The following is a 26,175-nucleotide window of genomic DNA, read 5'->3' on the forward strand; positions in this document are numbered from 1 at the left end:
TTTAATTAATAAAAAATAATTTAATCAGGAAATAGAATAAAATTCTAAATATGATTAAAACCACTAACCAAAAAGGAAGAATTTAATTAAGAAGATATTTGTAGTACTAGTTTTAATTTAATTATAGAAAAGAGTACAATAAAATTAGAAATAATAAATATTTATTTAATAATAATTTCATTAAAATAAAATATATTCAAACTATTTCCTATTATAAATTAAAGGATTAAATACTTTTTATCACTAAATTTTGATAAAAGATGAAACTCGTGATATATTTTGATTCTCAAATTTAAAAATAATTGATATAGTATTTCTAATTATATTAAATTTTTACTCACATTTAAAAATTGCATTTGAGTATCAACATGATTATGTTATCATTATTTTTTAAATGTGTCTTTTGAATATCATTCCAAAAAGCCTCTTTCTAGTGAAGGTATCTTACGTGTAGTATCTTATGTGTATATAAACTTATGTCCATTTTTTATGTTATTCGATGTGAGACTTTGTTTGTACACAACGACATTTTCTTCCTCTTCCATTATAGAGCATTTATCCTTCGCCCTGTCATTGTGTCGCCGTTAATGAACCTTTCTTCTATTCTCTGTTCATTCTCTTCGTTGTTGTTAGGCATTGTCGCAATCCCTAAATTTGATTCATTTTTCAGTTCATGGTTAAGTTGTCTTCTCTTGCAATTCATAATTCCATCATGGCTTGAACCTCAATTCCGTTTTCCATTTCCTACCCTTTTTCCACCACCCATGATTCATCTTTAATCTGTCATATTCAAGAGATCAATTTCATCATACCATTCAATCATGCAATTACAGATTTTAAGATATTTATAACATTAAAACAATGCAATTAGTTTCTCTTACATGAGACATTGATGAACTTGCTCTAAGCAACCCAAAACCCTTTAAGCTCACAGGTTGTCCTATCTATACTTAGGAATAACACAAACATGATCATGGCATACCATTAAAATCACTAATAAGTAGGGGCTCATATAGATGACTAAAAAGATGTATGCAAGTGAAAGAAGACTCATATGCAATAGGTAACAAAAAAAGACTAAGAAAAAGAGATGAGATTCAACTTACGTAAATGGAGAACTGAAGCATCTCAACAATCAAAGGAAAAAAAGCAAAAGTGATTCCCATAGTAGCGACAAGCGAAATAAGAGCAGCCTAAACCGTGAAAACAAGTTATGGGAGAGCTATACAAGTGTCGTGTTCCTAAGTGAACCAAAATAAAATGCTACACCCTAGATGGCGAGAGTCCAATAGCCAAAAGCATCACTAGCTTACGCTCGGACATGAGTGGCATGAGACACATTGAATCCCTTGTAAATCAGCAAGGACCACCTTACAAGACTAAATACCTTATCGATACAAATAGAAGAACTCACTGTAAGGATCAATCATACAATTTCGATTCTTTTGACGAACATAGAAGATAAACCACTTAAAAAGAAGTCAAATAACTTTAAAAAATATCCACAAAAAGACAATGTGATTTAAAATAAAATAATAAAATTAATTCGTAACAAAACTTTTTATATTAAAATTTTTTAATATTAAAATAATCGAATTTCACTTTTTTCATACCATTTATCACATCTAAAAATGTTAGATCTTTACATTTTTAATTTTTAATTATTAATTATACTGATAATAATAATTTCAATTAATAATTTAAGAAAGAATTAAAATAAATAATAAATATAGTTAAAAGTGTCCCACCAAAAGAAACTAATTAACTAATAAAATAAATAATAATAATAGTTTTAATTTAATTTTAGAAAAGAATATAATAAAATTGAAAACAATAGGTATACATTTAATAATAACTTCATTCAAATAAAACTGGATTAAAACAAAATTCCTGTTATAGATTAAAACTAGTTTATATATTACTAATTATTAATTATACTCATAATAATAATTTTAATTAATAGATAAAAATTTAAGAAGAAAATAAAATAAAAATCGTAAGTTAATAACAATTTTAATTTATGTTTATAAAAAGTATAATAAAATTTGAAATAGTAGATATGTATTTAATAATAATTTCATTCAAACAAAACTGTGTTAAAAATAATTTCGATTAAAACTAATTTATATATTCGTAATTATTAATTATAATAATAATAATAATGATTTCAATAAATAACTAACAATTTAAGAAGGAAAAAAATAAAAATCGTAAATATAGTTAGAATTTCCGACTGAAGAAGAGGAAGCAATGAGCTAATAAAATAAACTATAATAATAGTTTTAATTTAATTTTTGAAAATATTATAATAAAATTGAAAATAATATGTATTGATAATGATTAATAATTGTCTAGATTAAAACTAATTTATTTATTACTAATCATTAATTATACTAATAATAATAATTTCAATTAGAATTAAAAATTTAAGTATGAAATAAAATAAAAAATCGTAAAAATAGTTACATTTTCTAAAAGTAAAGTAATTAACTAATAAAATAAATTATAATAATATTTTTAATTTAATTTAAAAAAAAATAATAAAATTGGAAATAATATTAATATATATATATATATATATATATATATATATAATTTAATTCAAATAAAATTGAATTAAAACTAATTTCCTTTTATAGATTAAAATTAATTTATATATTACTAATTATTAATTATACTAATAATAATTATTTAAATTATTAGTTGCTTTTGTATTTGACCTTTGAAAAACTTCAAAACTAAATAAACATGACAATCAACATCTAATTCAAACTCTATTTTTTCCATCATTATAATGCAACACAAATCAAAACATTTCACAACCTTTCATCCATTTTAATAAAGACATTGGATTTTACTAATATGAAAAAACCTACACAATTTTGCCTATTTATAATTAACATTGCACGACCATAATAAAAAAAAAAGGGGCAAAAATATATTGTTTTTTCGCAACTTAGATTTTTAATTATTGTAGATTTCATCTTACAAGTAGTCAAATATTGTTTTCGAATCACATTTAGAATATCACCTTGGAATACGAAATGATTAATCAATGAATCTTGTACATCACATATTACAATCAAAATTAAAATAATAATAATAATAATAATCTGAGTGTAAACTTTTCAAAAAAATATATTGTAACAGTATCTCCTGTGTTGAAGTGAGGAGGAAGAGACACCTAAAGGTTGTTATCACAGTGGTGCTGCCACTTGAATAAATAAGGCACGCAATACAAAACTAAGTGCTCACCAACCGCATTAATATGGACACTACAAGTTTCTACCACCAGGAAATCCAAATCTGAGTCTAAATCTCACCTTAAATAGAAATAAAAAAGTAGAATAGTATATAAAGGTGAAAGACACGTTAACTTATTGTCTTATCATTTTTTATATAGTTAGACTCAGATGTTATTGATGTTTATGTAATCTACAAGTAATGATTCCAATATCAAAAGACTTTCTGACAAAGATATTCAGATAAACAAATTTCGTTAAAACAAATAGCAGTTAGAAAGGACTACTCGTGGTTCTGATTGGTGTATCTCCTTCTTGATATACCCAACATGTATGCTTTGTAATTTCGTTCTCCTATTCATTTTTTTTTTTGGTTTAGTTCATGTTGTTGTGTTCTGTTGTATACATTTAGTATGGTTGAAAAATAGGAAGTTAGGATCATTAACAGTAGAAGACATCGTGTGTCAATAGTTCAATTCTTCTACTTACTGGTAAGTATACTAACAAAAACATCCATCAATACAACCATAATATTCTGTCATGATTGTAGGTTGAGTGTATGAGCAGAATAAAATGATGATTGTTTAGGAAGGATTCATTACAGAGATATTACATAAATATGATTTAAGTCTAACTTATATAAAAGAGATTAACACTACTTTTCACCAATTTTAACCAAAGATTAGTGCTTAACTTTTTTCATTTCTATTTTAACCAAAATGGGTTTTAAACTCTGTGTTCTCACTTGTTACGCCTCTCTTTGGTTCTATTAGACTAAGCATATGTTTATGGTTTTCCTTAAGAGGATACAGCTAAGCTATCATGTTGCCACCTAAGTAATTCCATCTCAACAGTAAATTTTGGCAGCATTATACAAGCATGCAACCTCTTTTGTAAATTCCTGAAACTAATAATGCAAATAGTGTTTTTGAAGTTACAGGAATTTGGACAGTGGACAGGTACAGTATTTTCTATGTTGACTTATGTTATTCAGTACTCTTTACTTAAGTTGGAGCATTAATGAAGTTCTTGGAAATGCAGCCTTTACAAACCAGCTACACTGTGTGCACCAGATTCAAAGCAAACGAATAGAGTCAGATTGTCAGTTCCCAAAACGGTAATCCATCTTCAGAGTTGCTTTTTCTGTTGTGTCTTTTTGCATGAACAAAAAGAAGGCCTTTTGCTGAAGGGGAATTGAAAAGTATGGAGTATTCAAGGTCCTTCTTGGCTTCTTTTCTTCTTGCTTTGTTGCTGAATTTGAGCAATGGACAGCCTCTGGTACCTGCATTGTTCATATTTGGGGACTCTGTTGTTGATGTGGGCAATAATAATCACAAATTTACTGTTATGAAAGCAAACTTTCCTCCTTATGGAAGAGACTTTGAGAATCACTATCCAACAGGAAGGTTCTGCAATGGAAAGCTTGCCACAGACTTCACAGGCACCTTTTCTTTTTCCTCAGTTTCCATTTAGCTAAATATCTTATTCCTAAAGCTCTATCACTCAGTTTTTGAACTTGGATTTAATATATGTTTCATCTATTCATTTACTGCAGCTGAAGTACTTGGATTTACCTCTTATCCCCCAGCTTACCTTAACTTGAACAACAAAGGAAATAACCTCTTGAATGGTGCTAACTTTGCCTCAGCTGCTTCTGGTTACTATGAACCCACAGCCAAACTATATGTAAATACTCTTAGAAGTTTTTACAAGTTTTAGGCTCAATCTCATTGCTTTTCTATCTTCTTTGTTTGACATCATGTGGTAAGTGCTTTTGTGTGTTTTCATGGATGTAGAATGCAATTCCATTGCGCCAGCAGCTGGAATACTACAAGGAGTGCCAGAACAAATTGGTGGAAGCAGCAGGACAATCAAGTGCTTCATCAATTATATCTGATGCTATATATCTTGTCAGTGCTGGAACAAGTGATTTCATTCAGAACTACTACATAAATCCTTTGCTTAACAAGTTTTATACAATTGATCAATTCTCAGACACCCTCTTGAGGTTCTATTCAGACTTCATCCAGGTATGCATTTCTCAACCTTGACATGTTGTCCTATAATAAAACTTTCCAAAAAGAAGAGGCAAAGTTATTTTATTTTGCTGATTATGATTTTCATTTCTAATCATGCCTTCAACAGAGTTTACATGCACTGGGAGCAAGGAGGATCGGTGTGACATCATTGCCTCCAATAGGTTGCTTACCTGGAGCCATCACTCTCTTTGGTTTTAATAGCAACGAATGTGTGGCCAGTTTAAACAGTGATGCAATTACCTTCAATGTAAAGCTAAACACCACATCACATAACTTGCAAAACATGCTTCCAGGCCTCAATTTGGTTGTCTTTGATATCTACCAACCTCTCTATGATTTGGTCACCAAGCCTTCTGAAAATGGTACAACATCTAAATAGATTAAAAATTTACATATAGTTCCTTAGATGCTTTCAGTAAAAGATTGCATGAAGCATCAAATGATCATCAACATAGATCACCACTGAATCAAAACTCTAATTCTGATCTCAGTTTTATCTGATCTGTTCCCATGTGTGTCATGCATTGTGATATCACAGGATTTTTTGAAGCAAGGAAGGCTTGTTGTGGAACAGGGTTGATAGAGACATCTATATTGTGCAATAGGAAGTCCATAGGAACATGCACCAATTCATCTGAGTATGTATTCTGGGATAGTTTCCATCCCTCAGAGGCTGCTAACAGGCTTTTGGCCGATAGTTTGGTTGCTGCTGGAATCTCTCTCATATCCTAATCAAACACTTCACGGTTCATACTCTGGATTTTCTACACTTGTGGTTGCTGGAGTTGTATGGAGATGGCCTATGTAAAAGACTAAAGGAGATTTTGTATTTTAAATTGCATATATAAAAATGTATGCTTTTATGTTCTTTGTTACTCGAGTCTCTATGCTTGAGTGTGTGTAAACTTTTCTTTGCTTCAGATTTTGTATAGCAAAATCTTCTCAATCCATCTACCTCTTTTTTGACTGTTTGCTAAGTGCAGACTTCTTATTGAGATCAAATTTAGAAAGATTTAAACATAATGAGACTGCATCATATCATGAAGTTCTCTTGATGGCAGATGGTTACTTACACAATTTGTCATCAAATTCCACCTACATACCTTTGTTAGTGATCACACTATTTCTACATTAGCCTTGCATTTTCTTCAACTTCTCTTGTCATTATTCAATCATTAAACATAGTCATAGTCTGAGATTTATCCTCTCGGACATCCTCATTATATCAGAAAACATCCTATCACCTCCAATTTCTACTCCTGCAGCTATTAGTAAAACATCTTCAATTAAGGCAACATTTCCCACAAAAAGAAACAAAAATTTCTCCCACTGGTCATCTAAAGCTGATGAGTAATTTGGGTACCAAGAATTCTATAACCATGACAAATGAGTGAAAGTAAAACTAAATTTTGATAAGGAACTTCTGAATACTAAAAGTTGCGTTAAAGAATATCACTGAATCTTTTAAGGAAAAACTAGTGAAAAGTTTAAACGAATTCGCATACTTACATGGTCTCGAGCGAGTTAGAACAGTATTTGTAATGAGCATATTTTGGATCCTCTAAGTTCTCTGCAATCCCATGAAAGAAGTTGAACAGGACATTCCCAGCAAACGAACATAGTGTAAATGATACTTTATTTTTACTTAATTGTAAACTTCATTGGAAATACTTTAAAATACAACAAGAGATTAATAGTATAATATATATAGTGAAAAACATAAATATTAAAACTAAAAAATAAAATTAAAATAATTACTCTCGAAATAAATAAAAAAATCAAGAGTTGAAAAATAATTTCCCCACCCCCTCTCCCTCCGAACGCCCACCTTTCTTTCTCCGCTTCTCTGCAAGTCTCCTGAGGCGGAAGCGGAGGCGCCGCCGCCGGAGGACCACTGGCTGCAGAAGCTACCGGAGAAGTCGAAGCCGCTCTTGAACTTGTAGATCCTTTGCTCTTCTTCCCTCTCTTCCTCTCATTTTTAACATAACAACAGTAACAGTTTCAATTCATGAAAGCAATTGCTCCGTTGACTCACCAACTTCCCAAGTTACAGACCTTGGTTTCTTCAATTAGAAAATCACCGGGGTCCTCACAAAACCCAGTTCTTGTTTTGGAACTTCTGGGCAAAGCGTTAGACCAATACCCAGATATCAAAACATTGAAAAATGTGCATTCGAAGGCTTTTAATCTCTGCTTTCATGAAAATCCATCTCTGGGAATCAAACTCATGAGAGCCTATGCTGCGTGCGGAGAACCTGGATTGGCACGCAAGGTGTTTGATGGAATTCCTGAGAGGAATGTTATTTTCTATAATGTCATGATCAGAAGTTATGTGAATAACCATCGGTACAATGATGCATTGCTTGTTTTCAGGGACATGGTTGATGGTGGATTTAGTCCTGATAACTATACTTACCCTTGTGTTTTGAAGGCTTGCTCTTGCTCTGACAATCCGAGAATCGGGTTTCAACTTCACGGAGTTGTTTTTAAGGTTGGGTTTGACTTGAATTTATTTGTTGGAAATGGTCTTATTGCGTTGTACGGTAAGTGTGGTTGCTTGCTAGAGGCACGGCGTGTTCTTGGTGAAATGCCAAGTAGAGATGTTGTTTCATGGAACTCAATGGTTGCTGGATATGTTCAGAATAAGCGGTTTGATGATGCGCTACAGATTTGCCGAGAAATGGAGTCTCTAAGGCATAAACCGGATGCCGGTACAATGGCTAGTCTCCTGCCAGCATTAACTGACACTTCATCAGAAATTATTTCATATGTTAAGCAGATGTTTGTGAATTTGGAGAAGAAAAATTTGGTCTCATGGAATGTGATGATAACTGCGTATATGAAAAACTCAATGCCTGAAAAAGCTGTTGATCTTTATTTACAAATGGAGAAATGTGAAGTGGAACCAGATGCAATCACTTGTGCTAGTGTACTTCCAGCATGTGGCGATCTTTCAGCTTTGTTGTTAGGAAGGAGGATTCATGAATATGTTGAGAGGAAGAATCTATGTCCAAATTTGCTTCTGGAGAATTCATTGATAGACATGTATGCTAGATGTGGATGTCTAGAAGATGCAAGAAGAGTGTTTGACAGAATGAAGTTTCGTGATGTTGCATCTTGGACTTCATTGATATCTGCCTATGGTATGACTGGAAAAGGCTATAATGCTGTGGCACTCTTCACTGAAATGCTAAATTCAGGTCAAAGTCCAGATTCCATTGCCTTTGTCGCAATTATCTCAGCCTGCAGCCATTCAGGATTATACAATGAAGGGAAGCTTTACTTTAAGCAGATGACAGACGATTATGGAATAACACCAAGAATTGAACACTTCTCTTGTTTGGTGGATCTTTTAGGACGGTCTGGACGAGTAGATGAGGCCTATAATTTCATCAAACAGATGCCAATGGAGCCTAATGAAAGAATTTGGGGAACACTGCTTAGCTCCTGTCGGGTGTATTCTAACATGGATATTGGGCTTGTAGCTGCTGACAAACTTCTTCAGTTGGATCCTGAGGAATCTGGCTACTATGTATTGTTATCAAATATTTATGCAAAGGCTGGTAGATGGACAGAAGTAACAGCTACTCGATCACTAATGAAGAGAAGAAAAATTCGAAAAAGACCTGGGATCAGCAATGTTGAGCTAAATAATCAGGTCCACACCTTTCTTGCGGGTGACACGTCACACCCACAGTCAAAGGAAATATATGAAGAGCTGAGTGTGCTGGTTGGGAAAATGAAAGAGTTAGGATACGTCCCTGAGACTGATTCTGCTCTTCATGACGTGGAGGAGGAGGATAAAGAATGCCATCTAGCTGTTCACAGCGAGAAGTTAGCTATTGTGTTTGCTATTTTGAATACCCGTGAATCTCCAATCAGAATTACCAAAAACCTACGTGTTTGTGGAGATTGCCATATTGCTGTCAAGCTTATCTCTAAGATAGTTCAACGTGAAATTGTCGTCAGGGACACCAATCGATTCCACCATTTTAAGGATGGTACATGCTCTTGTTGTGATTATTGGTGAAACTACTTCAGGCTGATTATAGTTGGAGAGAACTGCAAATTCAAAGTTTTCTATATATGATGATGGATAATTCTCTTATTTCTTAGCTGTTTGGTACATAGGAGGAACAAGAACTTGGATAGAAGGAGGGAATAAATGTTGTAGAGGGAGATGGATTTTCCAACATCATCACACTCCATTGTTACAAATTGGCAATGGTACTAGGGGGTTAATAGAAATCGCCGGGATTTGTGAGTTAGTAAAAAACCGCAACAATTGTCTGGATTACGTAGTTGAGGTTTTGAAAACTGCCGAAAATGAAAATAATTTAATTTTTTTTTATTATTCAAATGATTTGATTAATGTAATTAACATGGAATATGTTTAATATTAAAGCGGAATAATATGAAATTAAAAGTTATTATTATTATATAAAATAAACTGTAAAATTTAAAAACGTTTAGTTTTTCAACTTAAGAAATAACATATGTACTAAATAACAATTATTATTCTTGTTTTTCATTTTCTTCCTTTGATATATTTCAACTTAAGAAATAACATATGTTCTAAATAATAATTATTATGATTCTTGTTTTTCATTTTTTTCATTTTGATATATTTTCTTTATCATCAGATACCTATAATATAAAATAATAATTACTTAATAATAAGTTAAGAATTCTATTAAGACAATTTCTCCATACACCATATAAGTTTCTTCCTACACCTTCATAAAAGAAATTTATCATTTTGTCCATTTCATATTACACCTTCATATTACACCATGACTTGTGTTAGAAAAAAGACGAAGTGATACTCTATTTTTACTCAGCTCAACTTCTTTTTAACATTTTGAGAATGAAAAATTATATTTTTTTAAAAAAGAATGACTAAAAAGTATTTTAATTTAAAAGATAAACTAAAAACAAAATCGTTTGATAATTTAAAAAACTAACATATTTAATTTAATTATATATTATAAATTAATTTTATTTTTCGTGGAATGTGTAATTTTTTATATTAAATCAGATGGAAATTACCATAATGTAACATGTAAAAAAAATGTGATCATATTTAATTCAATGCTCCTTTATATTATACAACATGAGAGATTCCTTAAAATGATGAAATGAAATGATCTGTTTTAGAAGGTTAAGGATGATAAAAGGGTAAGAAGCCTAAACCCTAAACAGAAGTCACCTGAACAAAACAATCATGGAAGAAAATGACGAGTAAGGCTGGAGCTTGCCAATGAGCTTGCTTGAACACATTTCTGAGATGGTTTATGACAATGCTTTCGGAATAGAAGGAATATGATAATCCATTCACTACTGCCATATTGCCTTCTGCCTCACAGCAAATCAAATAAGAACTAAATAGAATGGAAGAAATCAAGAACAACTGCAACAACTGGACTTATAGTTAAGAGCAAAAGAAATATAGAAAGGAGGAAAATAATGAAAAGGAAATTCGAGGTCTTTTTAATTTTTCTTTTTATAATAAAAACAATTTCATTAATGAACTAACATATAAAAATTTCATTTCTTTTATCGTATAAGTTGAGAATAATTTTACACGTAGAAAGACATCACTCTCAGAGATAAAATATATTCTTAAAAAAAGTTAGTATCTGTCGGTAGATATAAAGGAATGCAGTAACGTGACAGACAAAATATCATAATTCAACTTCTGACTACATAATATTTTTAATCTATTACGCCATTTTAATATTAATTATATATTTATTATAGATATTATTATGTTATATTTTGTGTGTATATTAAACTTTTATTATATAATCTAATATAAAATATTGTTTAACATGTATTGCTAAATATTTTTTGTGTAGTTAACTATAAATAATTACAAAATTGAATATAATTTAGTTAAATTTATAAATTAAAGTTCTTTACATGTCACTACAAGAATGTTAATTAGTTATTGATTATTCTGTCATACATTCCTTAGAAATTCCTTATATAGACGGATTAGCAAAATATCTATGAAAGAATCATCTCTAATAGAATTCAAGAATGAAGAAAAAAATCTTATTGTTAAAAAAAAAAAAGTACAAAAAAGATTAAAAAAAAACTACAATGACATTTGAAATGATTTTGTTAACGTCTTTTATATAAATATCATGCAAAGGACAAAATTAAATCAATTTAACATAAAATAGAACTTAATTAAAAAGAAACAAATTAACAAAATAAAAACAACAAATACACGGACTATATTATTATGTAAGCCTATGTCCATATTTTTATCACATATGTTGTGTTTAATGTGATAATCATCTTCAGAATCATATATAAAATAAATTAGCTTTGTTTTAGTTTTGCAATTTTTTAATCTTTTAAAATTGAAAAATTACTACTTTTAACCTCTAGACTATAATATTATAGGGTTAGAAAGGAGAACCAAGAGGAGGGAGGTGAGAATATTGATTTTTTGCATATAAGAAACTAGATTAGAAGTTGTGGAAAGGAATATATGTTACATGCTTGGAAGAAATAGTGTTTGGTTGCACATCATTATAGAAATAGTGGCTACATGGAAAGGTTGCAAAGACTATGGTAATTGTAAATCTATACTACTCATGTTATATTCAAAGAAAAAAACAATCTGGGAGGAATTGTACTATCAAGAAGAGGTTGTATCAATGGAAAATGGTGTTTGGTAAAGGATATCAATGTTGTTAGTAAAAAGGGGAGGAAATACAGGGAAAGGAAAGGGCTAGTGGAACTGATAAATTTACCTTTGATAGGCAGAAAGGAAAAGAGTATGTAGGATCTATAGGTTCCTAATATCATTTTAGTGCTTATACCATATACATTTCAATTCACATTTTAAACATTATATATGATTATTATTGCCTACAGATACCCACGAATAATTTAACAGTACACAGCTTCCAATAGTAACTAGCTCTAAGGTCTAATTCATTGAAATAAAATCCTTTAACATTCTTATAAAAGTGCCGACATCCACTAAAAAGGGGACTACTATTGAAAGAACAAAAAAAAAGGGAGAGCAAATATCTCGATGCTCATAGGTTAATGTCAGAATCATAACATGTTCCAAACTTCAACTAGGAATGGATATCTTCATATGCCTTCAAAAAAAAGCAGCAAGACTCACTCTCCATGCAATCTATTCAGTTAAACATCCACTGAAATCTGAAGTGAGAAACTACCCATCCTAATATCTCTCCCTTTAAACTTTCAGAACAGCTACAAAGTGTCCAGCCTAATTTGTCTCCTCCGTAACAGCATTGGTTTCTTCCATGCTGCTCTCACCTGTGGTTACAGCATTCGCAACTACATCTTGATTGGGGCTATTTATTTCCATTGAAGCACCCATTTCTGACACGTTCTCCCCATTGTCAGTATAACCATCAGTAGGGCTACTACCTTCCACTTTTTCAACAACATTCTCAGCAGCTGGTGAAGCATTTGCTAATTTAGCATCACTGTCATGTACTGTATGCATGTTATCAGAATCCACATTCATGTCATGGCTGGGGCTAGAAGTCGACTTGTCTTGCATAATCTCAACTTGCTGGTCAGAAGTTCCATCATGTGATGACTCGACTGTTATTGCTTGAGCATTTCCATCCTCTGCTGAGTGAGGTACAATACTCCCGGTATCCTGCACATCAGTTTCATTGATTTTGGTCTCATTGGTCTCAGCATGAGCATTGTTTGCTTCAATTTCTTTTTGCTGCTCTGCCTTTAATCTGCATTGGTTCATGATATTTTGCATCTTCTCCAGCTCTTCAATTAGACTCCCGTACCTGTTTTGCAAAGTTTTTTCAAGTTCCTTTTGCTTCTGTACTTCACTCCACAAATTGTTTATCCTGTGNGATGCTGCTAACTGCTCCTGATTTTGCAAAGCTTTAAAGCATTCTAACTCGGTTGCAGCTATATCCATCTGCTTGAAAGTGGCCTCAATTTGCGGCCAGATACTTTTCTTTGCTCTCATCTGAAAATGCAATAGCCAAATTAAAATATATACAAGATTGAATATGCAAACACTCAGGTAACGTGTATCTAGAATTACATATAAAAAAAAAACATTTATTTTGTCCAATAGCAAAAACCAAAGCACAGAATCCTGCTTTCTTCGTGTTCTCTCAATTCCCACCATTGTGAAACGTAGGAGTATTCCACTACCGTGTTGATTTCCCACTATCGTTATGAAACACTTTTCAGTTTGGCTTATTTATGGGCAAAACACAAATGAGAAATTTAAAAACTAACTTTCCAGAGGCAATAAAACCAATAAGATTCTAAAAAATTAGTGATACAATTAATACAAGCTTTGAAAGCAAAATACGAGACTACATGTTTTAATGTAGCAGCTCTGCAAGAAACAGAAATGTAGCATCACATACCTCGTATCCTTGTGTGATAACAGTCACCTTCTTCTCAAGCCGTACCATCTTCTCCTTATCATCATCCAATTTCTTTCTCACATTCTCAAATTCATTTTGCAAAGCAGCTAGTTTTTCCATGTTCCCAGCAACACTGGAGAGACCATATGCATTACGGGTAGGAAAGTACATAAGATCATTGAGGCAGGTTCGATGTGCTTCAATAAATTCTTCAAGGGGCTCATTTTCATGTCCCATTGCGGCACAAAGATATTGGACTTCTTCCTTTATCAACTTATCAGCCTACCATAAATAAACAGAAAGACAAATAAATACTTTCTCCAATGATATCATAATTATAATTATATAGGAGCAGGAAAAAATACAGCTCATTAGACATAGCCAATGCTTTATCAAAATAAAACACAATATGCATTACTTAATAAATTAATTGCAGTGCCAATTGTGGTAAAATGCAAGGGCAGAACTTGGACAATTACATATGACTCAATGAATCTGATCTGACAATATCTGAAAAGATGAACAAAAATTCAGATAAAAACGCACTAAATCCAACTTAATTAAAGGAAGGATTGTAACAAAAATGTGAACATTTAAGATCCAATTCACAAGCTCTTTTCTTATACAATGACATTCAGAATAAAAAAAGAATACATTTACACAGTTTTGTGAATATGATATATACAACAATCGTGTGGAATTGTTTGTTTCAAAATGTTCACTGGGATTTCATAGTATTATGTTTTCAATTACTATACCTTCCTCTAAATAATTATCAACTCAGTAATAACTATCATAATAAGAAGAATTAAGACATGAATTGATCAAAATGGAAAATTAAAAAAGTGATGGAACATTGACAAATCTAAATTATTTCAATTTCATTAGTCAGTGGAATATTTTGGGAGGTTTATGATGGAAGGGGAAACATAATTAAAAAATTGAGTAATAAAAATATAAAGTCATTATAGTCACTGAATCTTAATAAAAAAAAAAAAGTGGTAATTTTCAACACAGAAGTCAAATCTTGTGCGTAATAAAGAGTGTAAGTTGAGCAAGTTACTTCCTATCAACAGAAGAAAATGAGATGTCATAAAAAAGGGAAAGGAAAAAGAAACAAGTCAGGACATACATCTTTCATTTCATCTTCCTCAAAATCTTCTATCACAGGGACCGCAGACAAATCTGCAGATCGCTTGACTCCTTTCTTTTTCTCCTTATTCACTTTATCATCAAGCGGATACTTAGCATTGTCATGCTCCAGTAAAGTTAGAAGCTCCTTTCTAATCATCTCATCAGCCTGCTCAATAGAGGTTGGTGGAACAAAGGAACTCTTGTCCCCATCAGATCTAATTAAGGAATTTCTTATAAGCTCCAATGAAGCAGCAGGGGGTCTAGGAAGTTCCCGTTGAAGGACCTTTGATCGTTTTCTAAGTAATGCCTGCTGTCTTGCCTCTTCTTCTGCTTTTTCTCTAGCTATCCTGTCAGACATATCCTCTTCAATCTTCTCCTCAGGCTCTTCGGCATCTTCTGTGACTGGTTCCATCACTATTTGGTACTCATTCTTGGGCTGAGGAAGGCTTCCTAAACCAGAACGCAGACTTCTTCTNATATCAGCCTGTCTCTGCAGCTCACGTTTAGTGCTNTCATGCATATTCATGTCCTCATTAATACGTAGTTCATCCCTCAAAGGAGTCCCCTTTGGTGTCATGCTAAAAGAAAAACCATCTCTTGTTGGTGTCATACCAATTCTTGGAGTGAGGCCTGCACCTCCAGGAGTTGCAGATGGGGTCAGCATTGGATTTGGAGTCTGAATGTCTTTTTTCTTAGGAGTGACACCAGAAAAATCTGAAGGATGCAACTCCGGATTCTCTCCTCCCAACAATGGCGTTTGAGACTCCCTCAACCTGGCAAGATTTTCAGCTTCCATCATAATAGCATCTCCTTTACCAGATGGTGTTCTCTGAGGGGTTCGCAAAGGAGTCACTCCTTGACCGGGTGTCTGTGCATAATTAGCCAGAAGAGCACGTGTAGCACCACTACCTTCAGTAAGTTCCTGACTCCCTGCAAGGTCACTAGCATAACCCAACTTAGCAATTTCATCCAATTCTTGATCAGATATCTGGGGTGGTGGAAGCATCAATTTTGACCTCTTTCTTACTGTTTCTGGATCATTCAATTTGTTGGCATGCAATATGGCAGATGGGGCATCTTGCCTTTGTGCAATTTTATTTTTTGCAATGTCCTGCTTTCTTAATTGTGCCTCAATATCAACCCTCCTTTTCCCCTCAAGTTCTTCAATTGTAGTAGGGAACTTGGGCTGTTCCACTGGTCTATCTTCATCTGCAACATCGAAAAANCCTGGAGGAGGCCTTTTCTCAAATGGAATTTCTGCATTGTAGTCTATTCCTTTCCTTTTTCTCTTNCGCTGCCTGATATCAATTCCAGCCGCCTTCAATTCCCTCTTCTTTTGTAGGGAAGCAAGCCTCCTNGCTTCCTCAAGCTGTTTCTCCCTAGCTTTCCTTTTTGCTTTCTTTCCCTTTGTGTTGGCTAATCGGGCTCGTGCTTCAGAAAGCATCTCCTTTTCATCCTCATCCATATCAACAGGATCAGGCCGTGCAGGTTTTGACTCGGGGTTTGGATCAATCTCCCCAGGACGCAATTTTCGAGGATCATCACCAGGCTCATANTTCTCATCTTTTACACAGGCTGCATCAAGGAGCTTCTCATACCGCTCAAGACACTGAGAAGGTGTACGACCTACAATTGGAGCAATTGTTCTCCACTGAGTGGGCATGAGCTTAGCAAGATGAAGTAACTTCTCATCCTCTTCTCTAGTCCACTCAGTCTACACAAAAAGCATCAAATTGAAAAAATCACTCCTTATTAACGAAAAGCCAGATAGTAAAAACTAAAAAGTGGAAGACAAAAGCTGTAGATGGAAAAAATCAATTAAAAATAGCTTGTAACTAACATAATGGAAAATTAGAAGGATGTAGGTTTCACATCATATAAGAAAGCTTAAAAGTGTGAGAGTAATACCACTGAGCAAAATATTACAACCACTACCCATTTTTTACAGAGTAACAAAAAAGGATAAACTTCAATTAAACTTCTCCTAATCTTTGGATATAATATACAAAAAGAAGTAGGAAACTGAGATGAGAGGCACCTTCTTTATGGAGGGATCAAGCCACTCGTACCAGCGAGCTTTGCATTGCTTGGCAGATTTGCGAACAAGGAGCGAAGAGATTCGAGCCCATTGATTCTTACCATATTTCATAACAGCCGCTTTCAGGATTTCATCTTCGGTGTTTTTCCAAACACCGCCCTTTATCATAATCCTCATCTTTGCTTCAACTACAGACAATATAATCTGAGTATAATATGTCCTCGACAGGTTATGCAATCTAGAATCTGTAACATTCATAAAGGCAACACATAATCCTTTTAGTATACAAACTGTTTTTTTCTATTTACAATCACACACTATAATTTTTTTCATTACTTTTCCATTTTCTATTCAGCACTCTCTCTCTTCCAATATATGCTATCATGATGGATGATAGCCATGCACACCGAACAAAGTTTTTATTCATCATGTGTCGGAGAACAAAAACACTTAGAGATGCTCAAACAAGTCGCATTAATGGTAGCTAGTAGCAGAACTTATTAAAAGCATATATTATAGCTCATACATGGATCAAATTCTTCCAACGGACAAAAGGAAAAAGGTACATTCAATTATTGGTGCTTTGCTTTTATCCTAATCTATGTTTGACTATGTCTTGAAGCTTCCCTTTATTATATACCCCGCAACATAACTTCAAATACAAAAAATGTAAAAATTAAGTTACAATATAAATTGGCAAGTTAGAGGCGAAAGAAATGATATTTCTAAACCCATATACATAGCTGGACCCATATACTCCCTTTTGTTATGGACTGTTGCAGTGGAAAGAACCTTAGTAACCATCAACTAGGGCATAAGCTAATTTGAAGATTTTTGCTAATGAAAATTATTGAAAGGATTTTTATCGCCTAAAATCTCAACAAATCTAAATTCCACACTTATGTAGTATAAGGACAATTTAGGATCTAATCCGTGGACTTGGTACTTATTAAGTTAGAATTGTAGAATTAAGTCTATTTAATTATTTACTAAAACTAAAACTAGGTGGGGAAAATAAAATGTCAAAATAAAACCTAATATGAAAAACTAAAAGATAATGCAATGCATGATTTCTAACCTAAAGCAATCTGGACTAACAGAACCAAACCAATGCAATTAAAAGAATCTTAAAAACTAAAAAGAAACTAAAACAGAATTCACAATCTAAAATTCAATTAGTATGAAGGAAATCCTAATTTGGTAATTAACTAAGTGAATAAGCGATAAAAACTAATATGAGAATGAATGCTAAGAAAGAAATTAAAACAGTAACTGTACGTGGAAATTTGTAGAATTTGAAAACACCAAAAAATAGAATTGACACCTAACCTAATCACATATCAACTAAATCAGTAAACAAATCATCTACTACAATCAAAACAGATCAAAATATAAGAAATGAAAACTTTTACTAGAAATGGATACACAACAACTGAAAGCATACATAGAAAGTCTAAATCTAATCATCTATAATTGGGAGAGATTGGAAATAGAATAAGATCAAGCACAGTATTGGCAACAGAATTAATTTGAATCCTTAAAGCTTAATATGTCTCAAGAAGACATCTTGGAAATTTAGGCCCTCTTTCGGGTCCTAAGGTATCTCATTCAAATACCTGTAATGTGCATAGTTTCTTTAATTTTCCAAATTAATTCCAAATGCCTAACTGTTCTTTACCTTACTCTATAATCCTCTAAAACATATTACCAAAAATCAAAACCTGGACTAAACTATACTACAACGTGCAACAAAAGTAAAAAGAAACATAACTAAGTACTGAACAATGATCAATTTCAGAATGTAAGATGAATATGAAAAAAATGAAAACTAGAAACAAGAACTTCAAACAAAACCAAACTAAATTCAGGAACTGTAAATTGGTAATGCAATAAAACTAAAACGCAGAATTAACAAAAGTAAAGGTGCTGAAAAAATGAAATCGCAGAAGAGAAAATAAGGACAATCAACAATTTGAAAGTATTGCAAGCTGAAATCAAAATACAGAATACCAGAGTTTCCCAGATATCCACTGCCTGTCCCCCAATGACGTGATCCAAGATTCCTCAGTAAAGCAGAGAGTGTATCTACTTCTACGGAAGCAATAAAATCTAAAACTAAGGCAAGAATTTCGAAAACTGAATCGCAGAGTAAACCCTACCAGTGATGTCTGTCACCCACTACTATCTACTCTAAGTAGACTGTCTGTCACCCAATGCACCTACATTATTCATTACCAGACTCCTGTAGGGAAAGTCCAAAACAGAAAAAGAAGGAAAGAGAGAAAGAACTGAAAACAAACTTGGAATATTCTGGAGTATCCTTCAACTAACTTTGCTTCGTTCATTAACCGTCAATCCAGCTCAGCACAGCTCATCGAACCGATCAACATCTTGGGCTCTTTCTTTGGGCCGCAGCGCTTCTGACTGTCTTCCAACTCGACCCATGGAGTGCTTCTCTGCTTCGTCCTGTTTGTTGGCTCGCGAACCCTAGCGAGGGTTGAGAAAATTGGAGAAAACCCGAAATGTTTGAACCTTTGCGCCAAAGAATATGCTCGAGCTTACCTCCAAAGGCAGCTTCAACGTTCCAAAAACGCTGCGTTTCAATTATGCTCAACCCATACAACAATAGCTCAATGATGCAATTAAATCAACTCTTCCGCATCTCAGTGTGGTCCATTTCAGCAATTAGAAACTTCAGCCTCTGCCAGCCTATTAAAAGCTTTTGAACAATGCTTTTAGGGTGTTAGTCTCTCTACCACACAAGTGTACCTATGTCTCTTTGTTATTTCTTTTTATTCTAAAAATATTTTACAAATTCTCGTTATTTCTTTTTATTCCAAAAATATCTTAAATTTTTTTATGATTCTCAATCATTTTTCTTTTTTTCTCTTTACATTAATAAAGAATGATTTAGATTTGAACTTGTGATATATTGCAAAATGTAATATTTATATTTTATTCTAAATTTTTTAAAAAAATATTTATATATGTATTTTTTTCTTTTACATTTAATATCTATAATTTTTAATATTATATTATGTTTTAACTTGCCGACATGTTTTACTCAAATAACTTGAATAAAGTATTTAATTTATTAGATAAATAATATAAAATTATTATTAAATACCTAAAATATAAAAGAAAATTTATTTGTTAAAGATTTAGAATTTATTTAGTTCTTTCTTTATTGTAAAGTTAGTATATAATAATAATAATATATTATTATTTACTATTAATATTATTATGTTTATTATTTTTGTATTTGCATCTAACTTTTAAGTTTATAAAATTGAAGTAGTAAAAGCACTAATATTGAATTTTCCTCTCAATTTTATATTTTGCAATAGGTTTAATAGTCAATTTTGTCCCCACTTTGGTTGACAAATATCAATTTAGTCCTTTATTATAAAAGTGTTTTAAGTAATGTAGGTTTTTGTTATTTCTAATTTCATTATTGATATTTGTCCTTTTTTTTGTACCTGTGTATATTACATGCTATATTTTGGTTTCATTTTTCTTCATTCATAATAAGTTGAATTTGACATTTAAAAGAGATTTTATTTTTTATTTTATGGAAGTATTGGTTGCAACATTATACTCGAATAACAAGCAATACCATCTCTATTAGAGATTCATATGATTTTGAGGTAGAGGTTTATTATAGTAAAAGTTGTTGTAGATAAATATCACAAGAACTGAATTTCTTTAATGGAAAAGTTGAATTGATTGTTGTTGTTATGGTTTTGGAAGGGTATATCTCGTCCTTTTATGCAATTTTTATTTCACTTATTCACAACAAGCATCGAACATGGTGAATGTTCCAAATACTACCTTAATTAAATGTAAGTATCTTTTCAACAAAGGTTTGTGTCTTCTGATTAAGATTTACATTTTACAATTTACAGGACACTAAGAGTGTGATATTGTTCTCATATGGAAGTGACTTAAATTCCACAATGTTCTCCTTGCAACTACGTGAAGGTTAATCTCCATTTAGGTTGTCAAACATTGTCAAAGTGATGGATGTTGATGGAAAATTGAAGTCTAAGGCATGGAGTATTTTAGCTTTTGAGAGTCTAAAGAAAACCCACTATTGCACGGTGCCTATTGTAAGATCAAGAAAAAATAAATATCTAGAAAGATGGTTTAGACATTAATTATATTTATTAAAATAAGAAATAACATGTTAAATAAAAGTGAAGTTTAGTACAATTGATTAAAGTTTATTGTTATAGGTTAGAAGTCATCTATTTCATTCTTACTTTATGGATAATATATGTTTATTATCTATTTTCAATTTGTTTTATGTGCAAGTGTGGTATGAACTAATAATTATAATAATTGTCGCGTATGTGTTTGATAAAAATTAATTAGAGTTAGGAGAGTGAAATGAATGAGTTAATTAAAGTAGTTTAGAAAAAAAGAGATAACTTATTTCTTGTAATGATAATTATATATTTTTGTATTTATATAAATAATATTCTATGGGGCAGCTTTCTTTTGTTATATTATTTATGATTATATAAATAATATTTCTTTTGTGGAATTACAGTTTTAATAAGGATTGGGTTGGTTGAAGTAATATTATATATATTATGTATAATATAATTTCATTTATATATGTAGTGAAAATATATAATTGAATAATTATATTTTGTAGCTTTGTAGTGTTTAAATATTATTAACTTATGGGCTTTTGCAAATATTTTAGAAAAATCAATTCAAAAAGTGAGCTGTCTTTAATGTTTATATAATATTAAAATAGAAACCCCAGCTAGGAGGAATGTGATATAGAAAACTCTCTAGCCGTGAAAGAAGTGGGGGAGAATTATTTTCTGTCAAGAGAGAAGACTAGGAACCAAGCTATTAGGAGGACTTAGAATATCTAGATTTCTTTATTGGATTAGAGGTAAGGGGAGCTACCATTATTGTGTGTTTTGAGATAGTTTTGAATCTCTTATATTTCTGCGACGTATTTTGTTCGGTTATACTTTTAAATATATATAGGTTTAAATCATTTAAGCGTCCCTAGTTTTGTTAGGTATTCCCAATTGGATCCCTTTTTTTTTTAAGTTTCTCAATTGAGTCCTTATAAGTGCTAATTTGAAACAATTTAGCCCCTGCTGTCAAGGTTGTCAAACTCGAGAGTTTACGTAAACTCGTAAGAGCTTCGTAAACTCAGAATCGTAAAATCGTAAGAGTTTACTTTTTTATAAAAAAATTTATAAAAAATATTAATTCAAATATTATGATAAAATAATCAAAGAAAATAGTTAAATTATTTTTATTTCTATTTTTTAATAAATAAGATAATTTAGATAATTATTAATTAAATTTGATTTATTCCTAAACCTATTTTAAATTATTCCTAATTTTAGTTTCCAACTGCAACATTACAAATACCGTTAATATAATAAAATATTATGATCACGATTTTTATTATAAAATCAGATATTTGTATAATAGCAATATATTATAATAATAGTACAATAAAATCTAATACCATTAATATAATAAAATATTATAATAATGTATCACAGTTAACGTCCTTGAATAAAATTTACTCAGATCACAGATTTTATAATAAGTAATGCGGCAACAGCAGGGAATAGTCAAATCAAATGTCTTTTCTTAATCAAATTAAAGACAAAATATTTTAAAGTAAAAAGCTTTTAGTACATATTAGAGCTTTTGAATCATTCTTATAATTCACTCTCCATTAAAAGCATAACTCAGAAGCTTTTGAAATAAAAAATTTTACTCAAACCACCATCACCCAGTGACGCCACACAAGACCTACAACAAGTTGACGAACACGACGGCGAACAAGATGCCACCACGAATAAGGTGGACGGCAAACAACGAGCCAGACGAATGAAGACCACAAAACGTGACGCCGACTATGACGGTGAGTACGAACCAGACCACCAGACCACGACGACGAGACCGACCGCTACAAACGGTGACTACAAACGGCGACCACGCAGACAATGGTAGGGTGAAGCACAACGAAGAACCAAATCAGAAATCTTCTTTGTTCGTTTTTCTCTTTTTTAAACGCAATTTCCCTTTTTTAAACTCGTTAAATCGCGATAAAATCGCGATTTTATACGATTTTATCGAGTCTGCTAACGAGTCCACCGAGTTTACTCGGAAACCGAGTTTACTATCGAGTTAACTCGGTAACTATAAGTAAAAACGCAAACTCGTCCGAGTTAACGAGTTAACTCGCGAGTTGGATAACCATGCCTGCCGTTAAAAATCGTTAACGGTGTTAAAATTGTGCACAGGTGGCGAGATGACGTATTAAATTGTAATGTACATATAATTATGGAGGACTTCCAACCGTGTATTTGCATGTTCTTTACAGTGGTTAGGAGAATTTGTGGGGATCGGTTTTATAAACATATTGTTAATAGGATGTGAAAATCCTACTTTGGTAAGTAGGTCTCGTTTTGATAAATGGGAGAGTGAAGGAAATGCTCTATTTATACAGTTGGTGAACAAGGCCCATGATCCAAAAGATCAGTTAGAAAATGATTTTTTTAATGAATTAAAATGTTGGCAACAACACTTACGAGACTTGTGGGACAGTAGCAACTTCCAATTCAAAATATTTTGCAATATTATATTCAAAACTTATAACAGTATTCGCACATGGACAGTTGTATGTTGTTGTTTCTAGAGTCAAAACAAAAAAAGGATTGGAAATTATCGATAAATTTTAGTGATCGACTTAACTTGTGAGCAAAAAAGTGTTGTGAGAATGGTGAAGTTGAATCATTAGCACTTTACACATACTGATTCTCAAGTAGAGAATGGTGAGGCATGTCATGAGAACAAAAGGAGGTCCTAGCCTAGGGATTTTACCTTCACTCACCCTAGCCGCAAATCAACCACCAACGAACCGTTGTCAGCGTCCGCAACAACAAGAGCTTCAAACCGGCTTAGGGCGACAATGGAAGAGCGCCACCCAGCAACGACCCGCTTCGAACAGAGAGTACAGTGGAAGAGCACNACCCANCAACGAACCTCGATCACCGTCAACACCACCAAACTTGCGCTGTCAAACCGCAGTGTCAAACCAGCTGACCGCCTCTAAGGTCACGACCCCAAGTAAAGGACTTNGACGAACAGGAGGGAGGGAACTCTTCTGTGAAATTTGGGAAATTTGAGAACGAATACTCAAATTTTCAACTTAAAGCATAGCAGACGTTACCGAAGGGCGAAAACCCTCGGTATTTAATTTCACCAAAACATTACCGAAGGCCTGTTGGCCGTCGGTAATAATCCTTCGGTAATATGCGCTTTTACTGTAGTACGGGCTAACCTCGTGTGGCAGCTGATGGGTTTCAAGTTACTTCACCCACGAGTGCACAAACGACCATAACTACATATTCATACTAATCCGGACGGTCAAGTCAAAGTGGTCGGTCATATATGTTTATATGAATTATACATGTTGTATGAGTATCTTAGATGTTTGTTTGAATTGTATTCTCACATAAATATTAAATTACACTAACTTATTCTATATCTCTATGTCTATGTAGAAGAAAAAAAGCATCTCAACCAAACATAAATTAACTATTCCTTTTTTCTCTTTTCCATTTCTCTTATACTTCCTTCTTCTGCATCTGCTAGCTGACAGCTCCATATATAACACATACCGGAAACCCTTCATACACTTTCATTACGAAAATCACTCACTCACTATTAGTTATCAAATTAATGCTATCGGCAACCCTTTTTCTTCTTATAGATACTGATACATCTAAAGTATTTATATCATTATCTATTTTATAGCTTATGTCTTATTTTTTATTTTTTATAACACTTCATGAAGAACATGTAATTACAGTCTGTACTAGTCATCGTTTCCATTTGATACTCACAAATTCCTACCACATTTTCATTAATGACATTTTTATTCAAAACTAATCCGCTTTTCTACTACTAATTCTGGATTAATTAACATAATTTTTTTAAATTTAAATAATGATGATAATATTCTCACTCCTTCCCATATTTTTAGATGTCTAGAATTAATACACACGAATTAAAAATATGTAGAAGAAAGAAGTAAGAATAGGGAAAGTGAGATAATGGAAGGAGAAATTTGGTAAGCGGCGGAGAAAGCCACCCTCCCTCACAGGACCGCTTGCTTGTCAATAGATAAACATTTAAAGCTGTCTTCTTCGCCACCTTCACTCTTCCACCTTCATAAGTAATTTTTTAATGCATGCTTTTTGTATTATCATGCGTAATTTTATAAATTGACTATTTTCTTTTTATGTATTAGTATTCGAACCCAGCGTTACACAAACTGGTGTAGTATGTTTTATGTAACATATATAGTAGGAAATAAGCCACTTAAAAGTAATATAGTCATAGTTAATGGTTGGGTTAGGTATGTTTAGAGGGGAAAAACTGTCAAAATCTGTTAAATGGGACAACGTTCATTCTGTTTCGTTTTAGTAATTTTTTCTCCTGTATATGATTATTCTGCTTATCCCATCACTGCTAAAACTTTGCCCATTTTTAAGCTTTCACGGCAAGAACAATGCGTGGTTTAAGTTATTTTATTTCAAGAATTAATGAAATGACTTGTGATAGGGCTGAACCAACCTAATTTCAAACATATCGTTTTGAGATACGTCAAGAATAGGATTTTGTGCACCAAAATTGTTTTAAAAATCAGTTTGAATTCAGTCTTTGAGTAGGTTGTACTGAGTTGATTCATGTTAAATCTTAGACATTATTATTAATCTTTCTAGTATAAAAAGTTCATGAAGGAAACCCATGATCAAAGTATCCATTTATTTATTATCTTTATTAACAGATTTAATAATTAATTTTGTTAAATATTTCTAATTCAAGTAATTAATTTAACAAAAGGTAATAATAACATCTGTTAAAAAACTGTTTTAAACTCTTAACAAAACTTTTAGTTTTGTTAACAGAACACATAATAGGAATGCATTTGTGAAAATTATCTAGCATTAACGTTTAGGAATATTAACATGAATTTTCAAACAAACTGAGATATAAGGTACTTTGTTTTATTTCAAACATATCTTTATTTCTACTTAATAAATGTTCTAATACTTAAAAATTCCAATTCTTAACTCAAGTAGATCATATTACTCAATTAAAGAATCTCACACATGCATTCATACTCCTTAAAAGGTAAATAATGATTTTTATTTATTACTTCTACATAAACTCAATTGTTACATAATGTTTCTATTATTTACATATATATTAAAAATATTTACTTTTTATAAATGGTAAAAAAGTTAAAACACATCTTTAAC

General features: G+C 32.1%; 3 protein-coding genes across 12 annotated transcripts; 2 read left to right on the plus strand and 1 right to left on the minus strand.

Annotated features, from left to right (window-relative positions):
* The first annotated feature begins 4,159 nt into the window (after positions 1-4,159).
* Positions 4,160-6,229, plus strand: LOC106756623 (GDSL esterase/lipase At5g22810). Of its 2 annotated transcripts, XM_022778522.1 has the most exons (6): positions 4,160-4,201; positions 4,284-4,683; positions 4,798-4,928; positions 5,039-5,272; positions 5,388-5,643; positions 5,820-6,229. In XM_022778522.1, exons 2-6 carry the CDS (start codon positions 4,446-4,448, stop codon positions 6,011-6,013), a joined length of 1,053 nt encoding a protein of 350 aa, XP_022634243.1. In that variant the 5' UTR covers positions 4,160-4,201; positions 4,284-4,445; the 3' UTR covers positions 6,014-6,229. The 2 variants fall into 2 exon arrangements, with proteins under 2 accessions (XP_022634243.1, XP_014494606.1); XM_014639120.2 differs by lacking the exon at positions 4,160-4,201 and having other exon boundaries at positions 4,273-4,683.
* A 701-nt stretch (positions 6,230-6,930) lies between these two features.
* On the plus strand, positions 6,931-9,389 carry LOC106756622 (putative pentatricopeptide repeat-containing protein At3g49142). Of its 2 annotated transcripts, XM_022778521.1 has the most exons (2): positions 7,389-7,553; positions 7,655-9,389. In XM_022778521.1, the coding sequence occupies exons 1-2, from the start codon at positions 7,519-7,521 to the stop codon at positions 9,309-9,311; spliced, it is 1,692 nt and encodes a 563-aa protein (XP_022634242.1). In that variant the 5' UTR covers positions 7,389-7,518; the 3' UTR covers positions 9,312-9,389. The 2 variants fall into 2 exon arrangements, with proteins under 2 accessions (XP_014494605.1, XP_022634242.1); XM_014639119.2 differs by having other exon boundaries at positions 6,931-9,389.
* A 2,813-nt stretch (positions 9,390-12,202) lies between these two features.
* Positions 12,203-19,549, minus strand: LOC106756145 (cell division cycle 5-like protein). Of its 8 annotated transcripts, none has more exons than XM_022778525.1 (6): positions 19,159-19,549; positions 18,869-18,949; positions 16,859-17,046; positions 14,819-16,534; positions 13,687-13,968; positions 12,203-13,274 (listed from the first exon to the last, which is right to left on the minus strand). In XM_022778525.1, the coding sequence occupies exons 3-6, from the start codon at positions 17,033-17,035 to the stop codon at positions 12,540-12,542; spliced, it is 2,910 nt and encodes a 969-aa protein (XP_022634246.1). In that variant the 5' UTR covers positions 17,036-17,046; positions 18,869-18,949; positions 19,159-19,549; the 3' UTR covers positions 12,203-12,539. The 8 variants fall into 8 exon arrangements, with proteins under 8 accessions (XP_022634246.1, XP_014493920.1, XP_022634244.1 ...); XM_014638434.2 differs by having other exon boundaries at positions 16,859-17,103; XM_022778523.1 differs by lacking the exon at positions 18,869-18,949 and adding an exon at positions 19,018-19,077 and having other exon boundaries at positions 16,859-17,103.
* Between the last annotated feature and the right edge of the window lie 6,626 nt (positions 19,550-26,175).

This window comes from Vigna radiata, chromosome 2, assembly GCF_000741045.1.
Source record: "Vigna radiata var. radiata cultivar VC1973A chromosome 2, Vradiata_ver6, whole genome shotgun sequence".
NCBI lineage: Eukaryota > Viridiplantae > Streptophyta > Magnoliopsida > Fabales > Fabaceae > Vigna > Vigna radiata.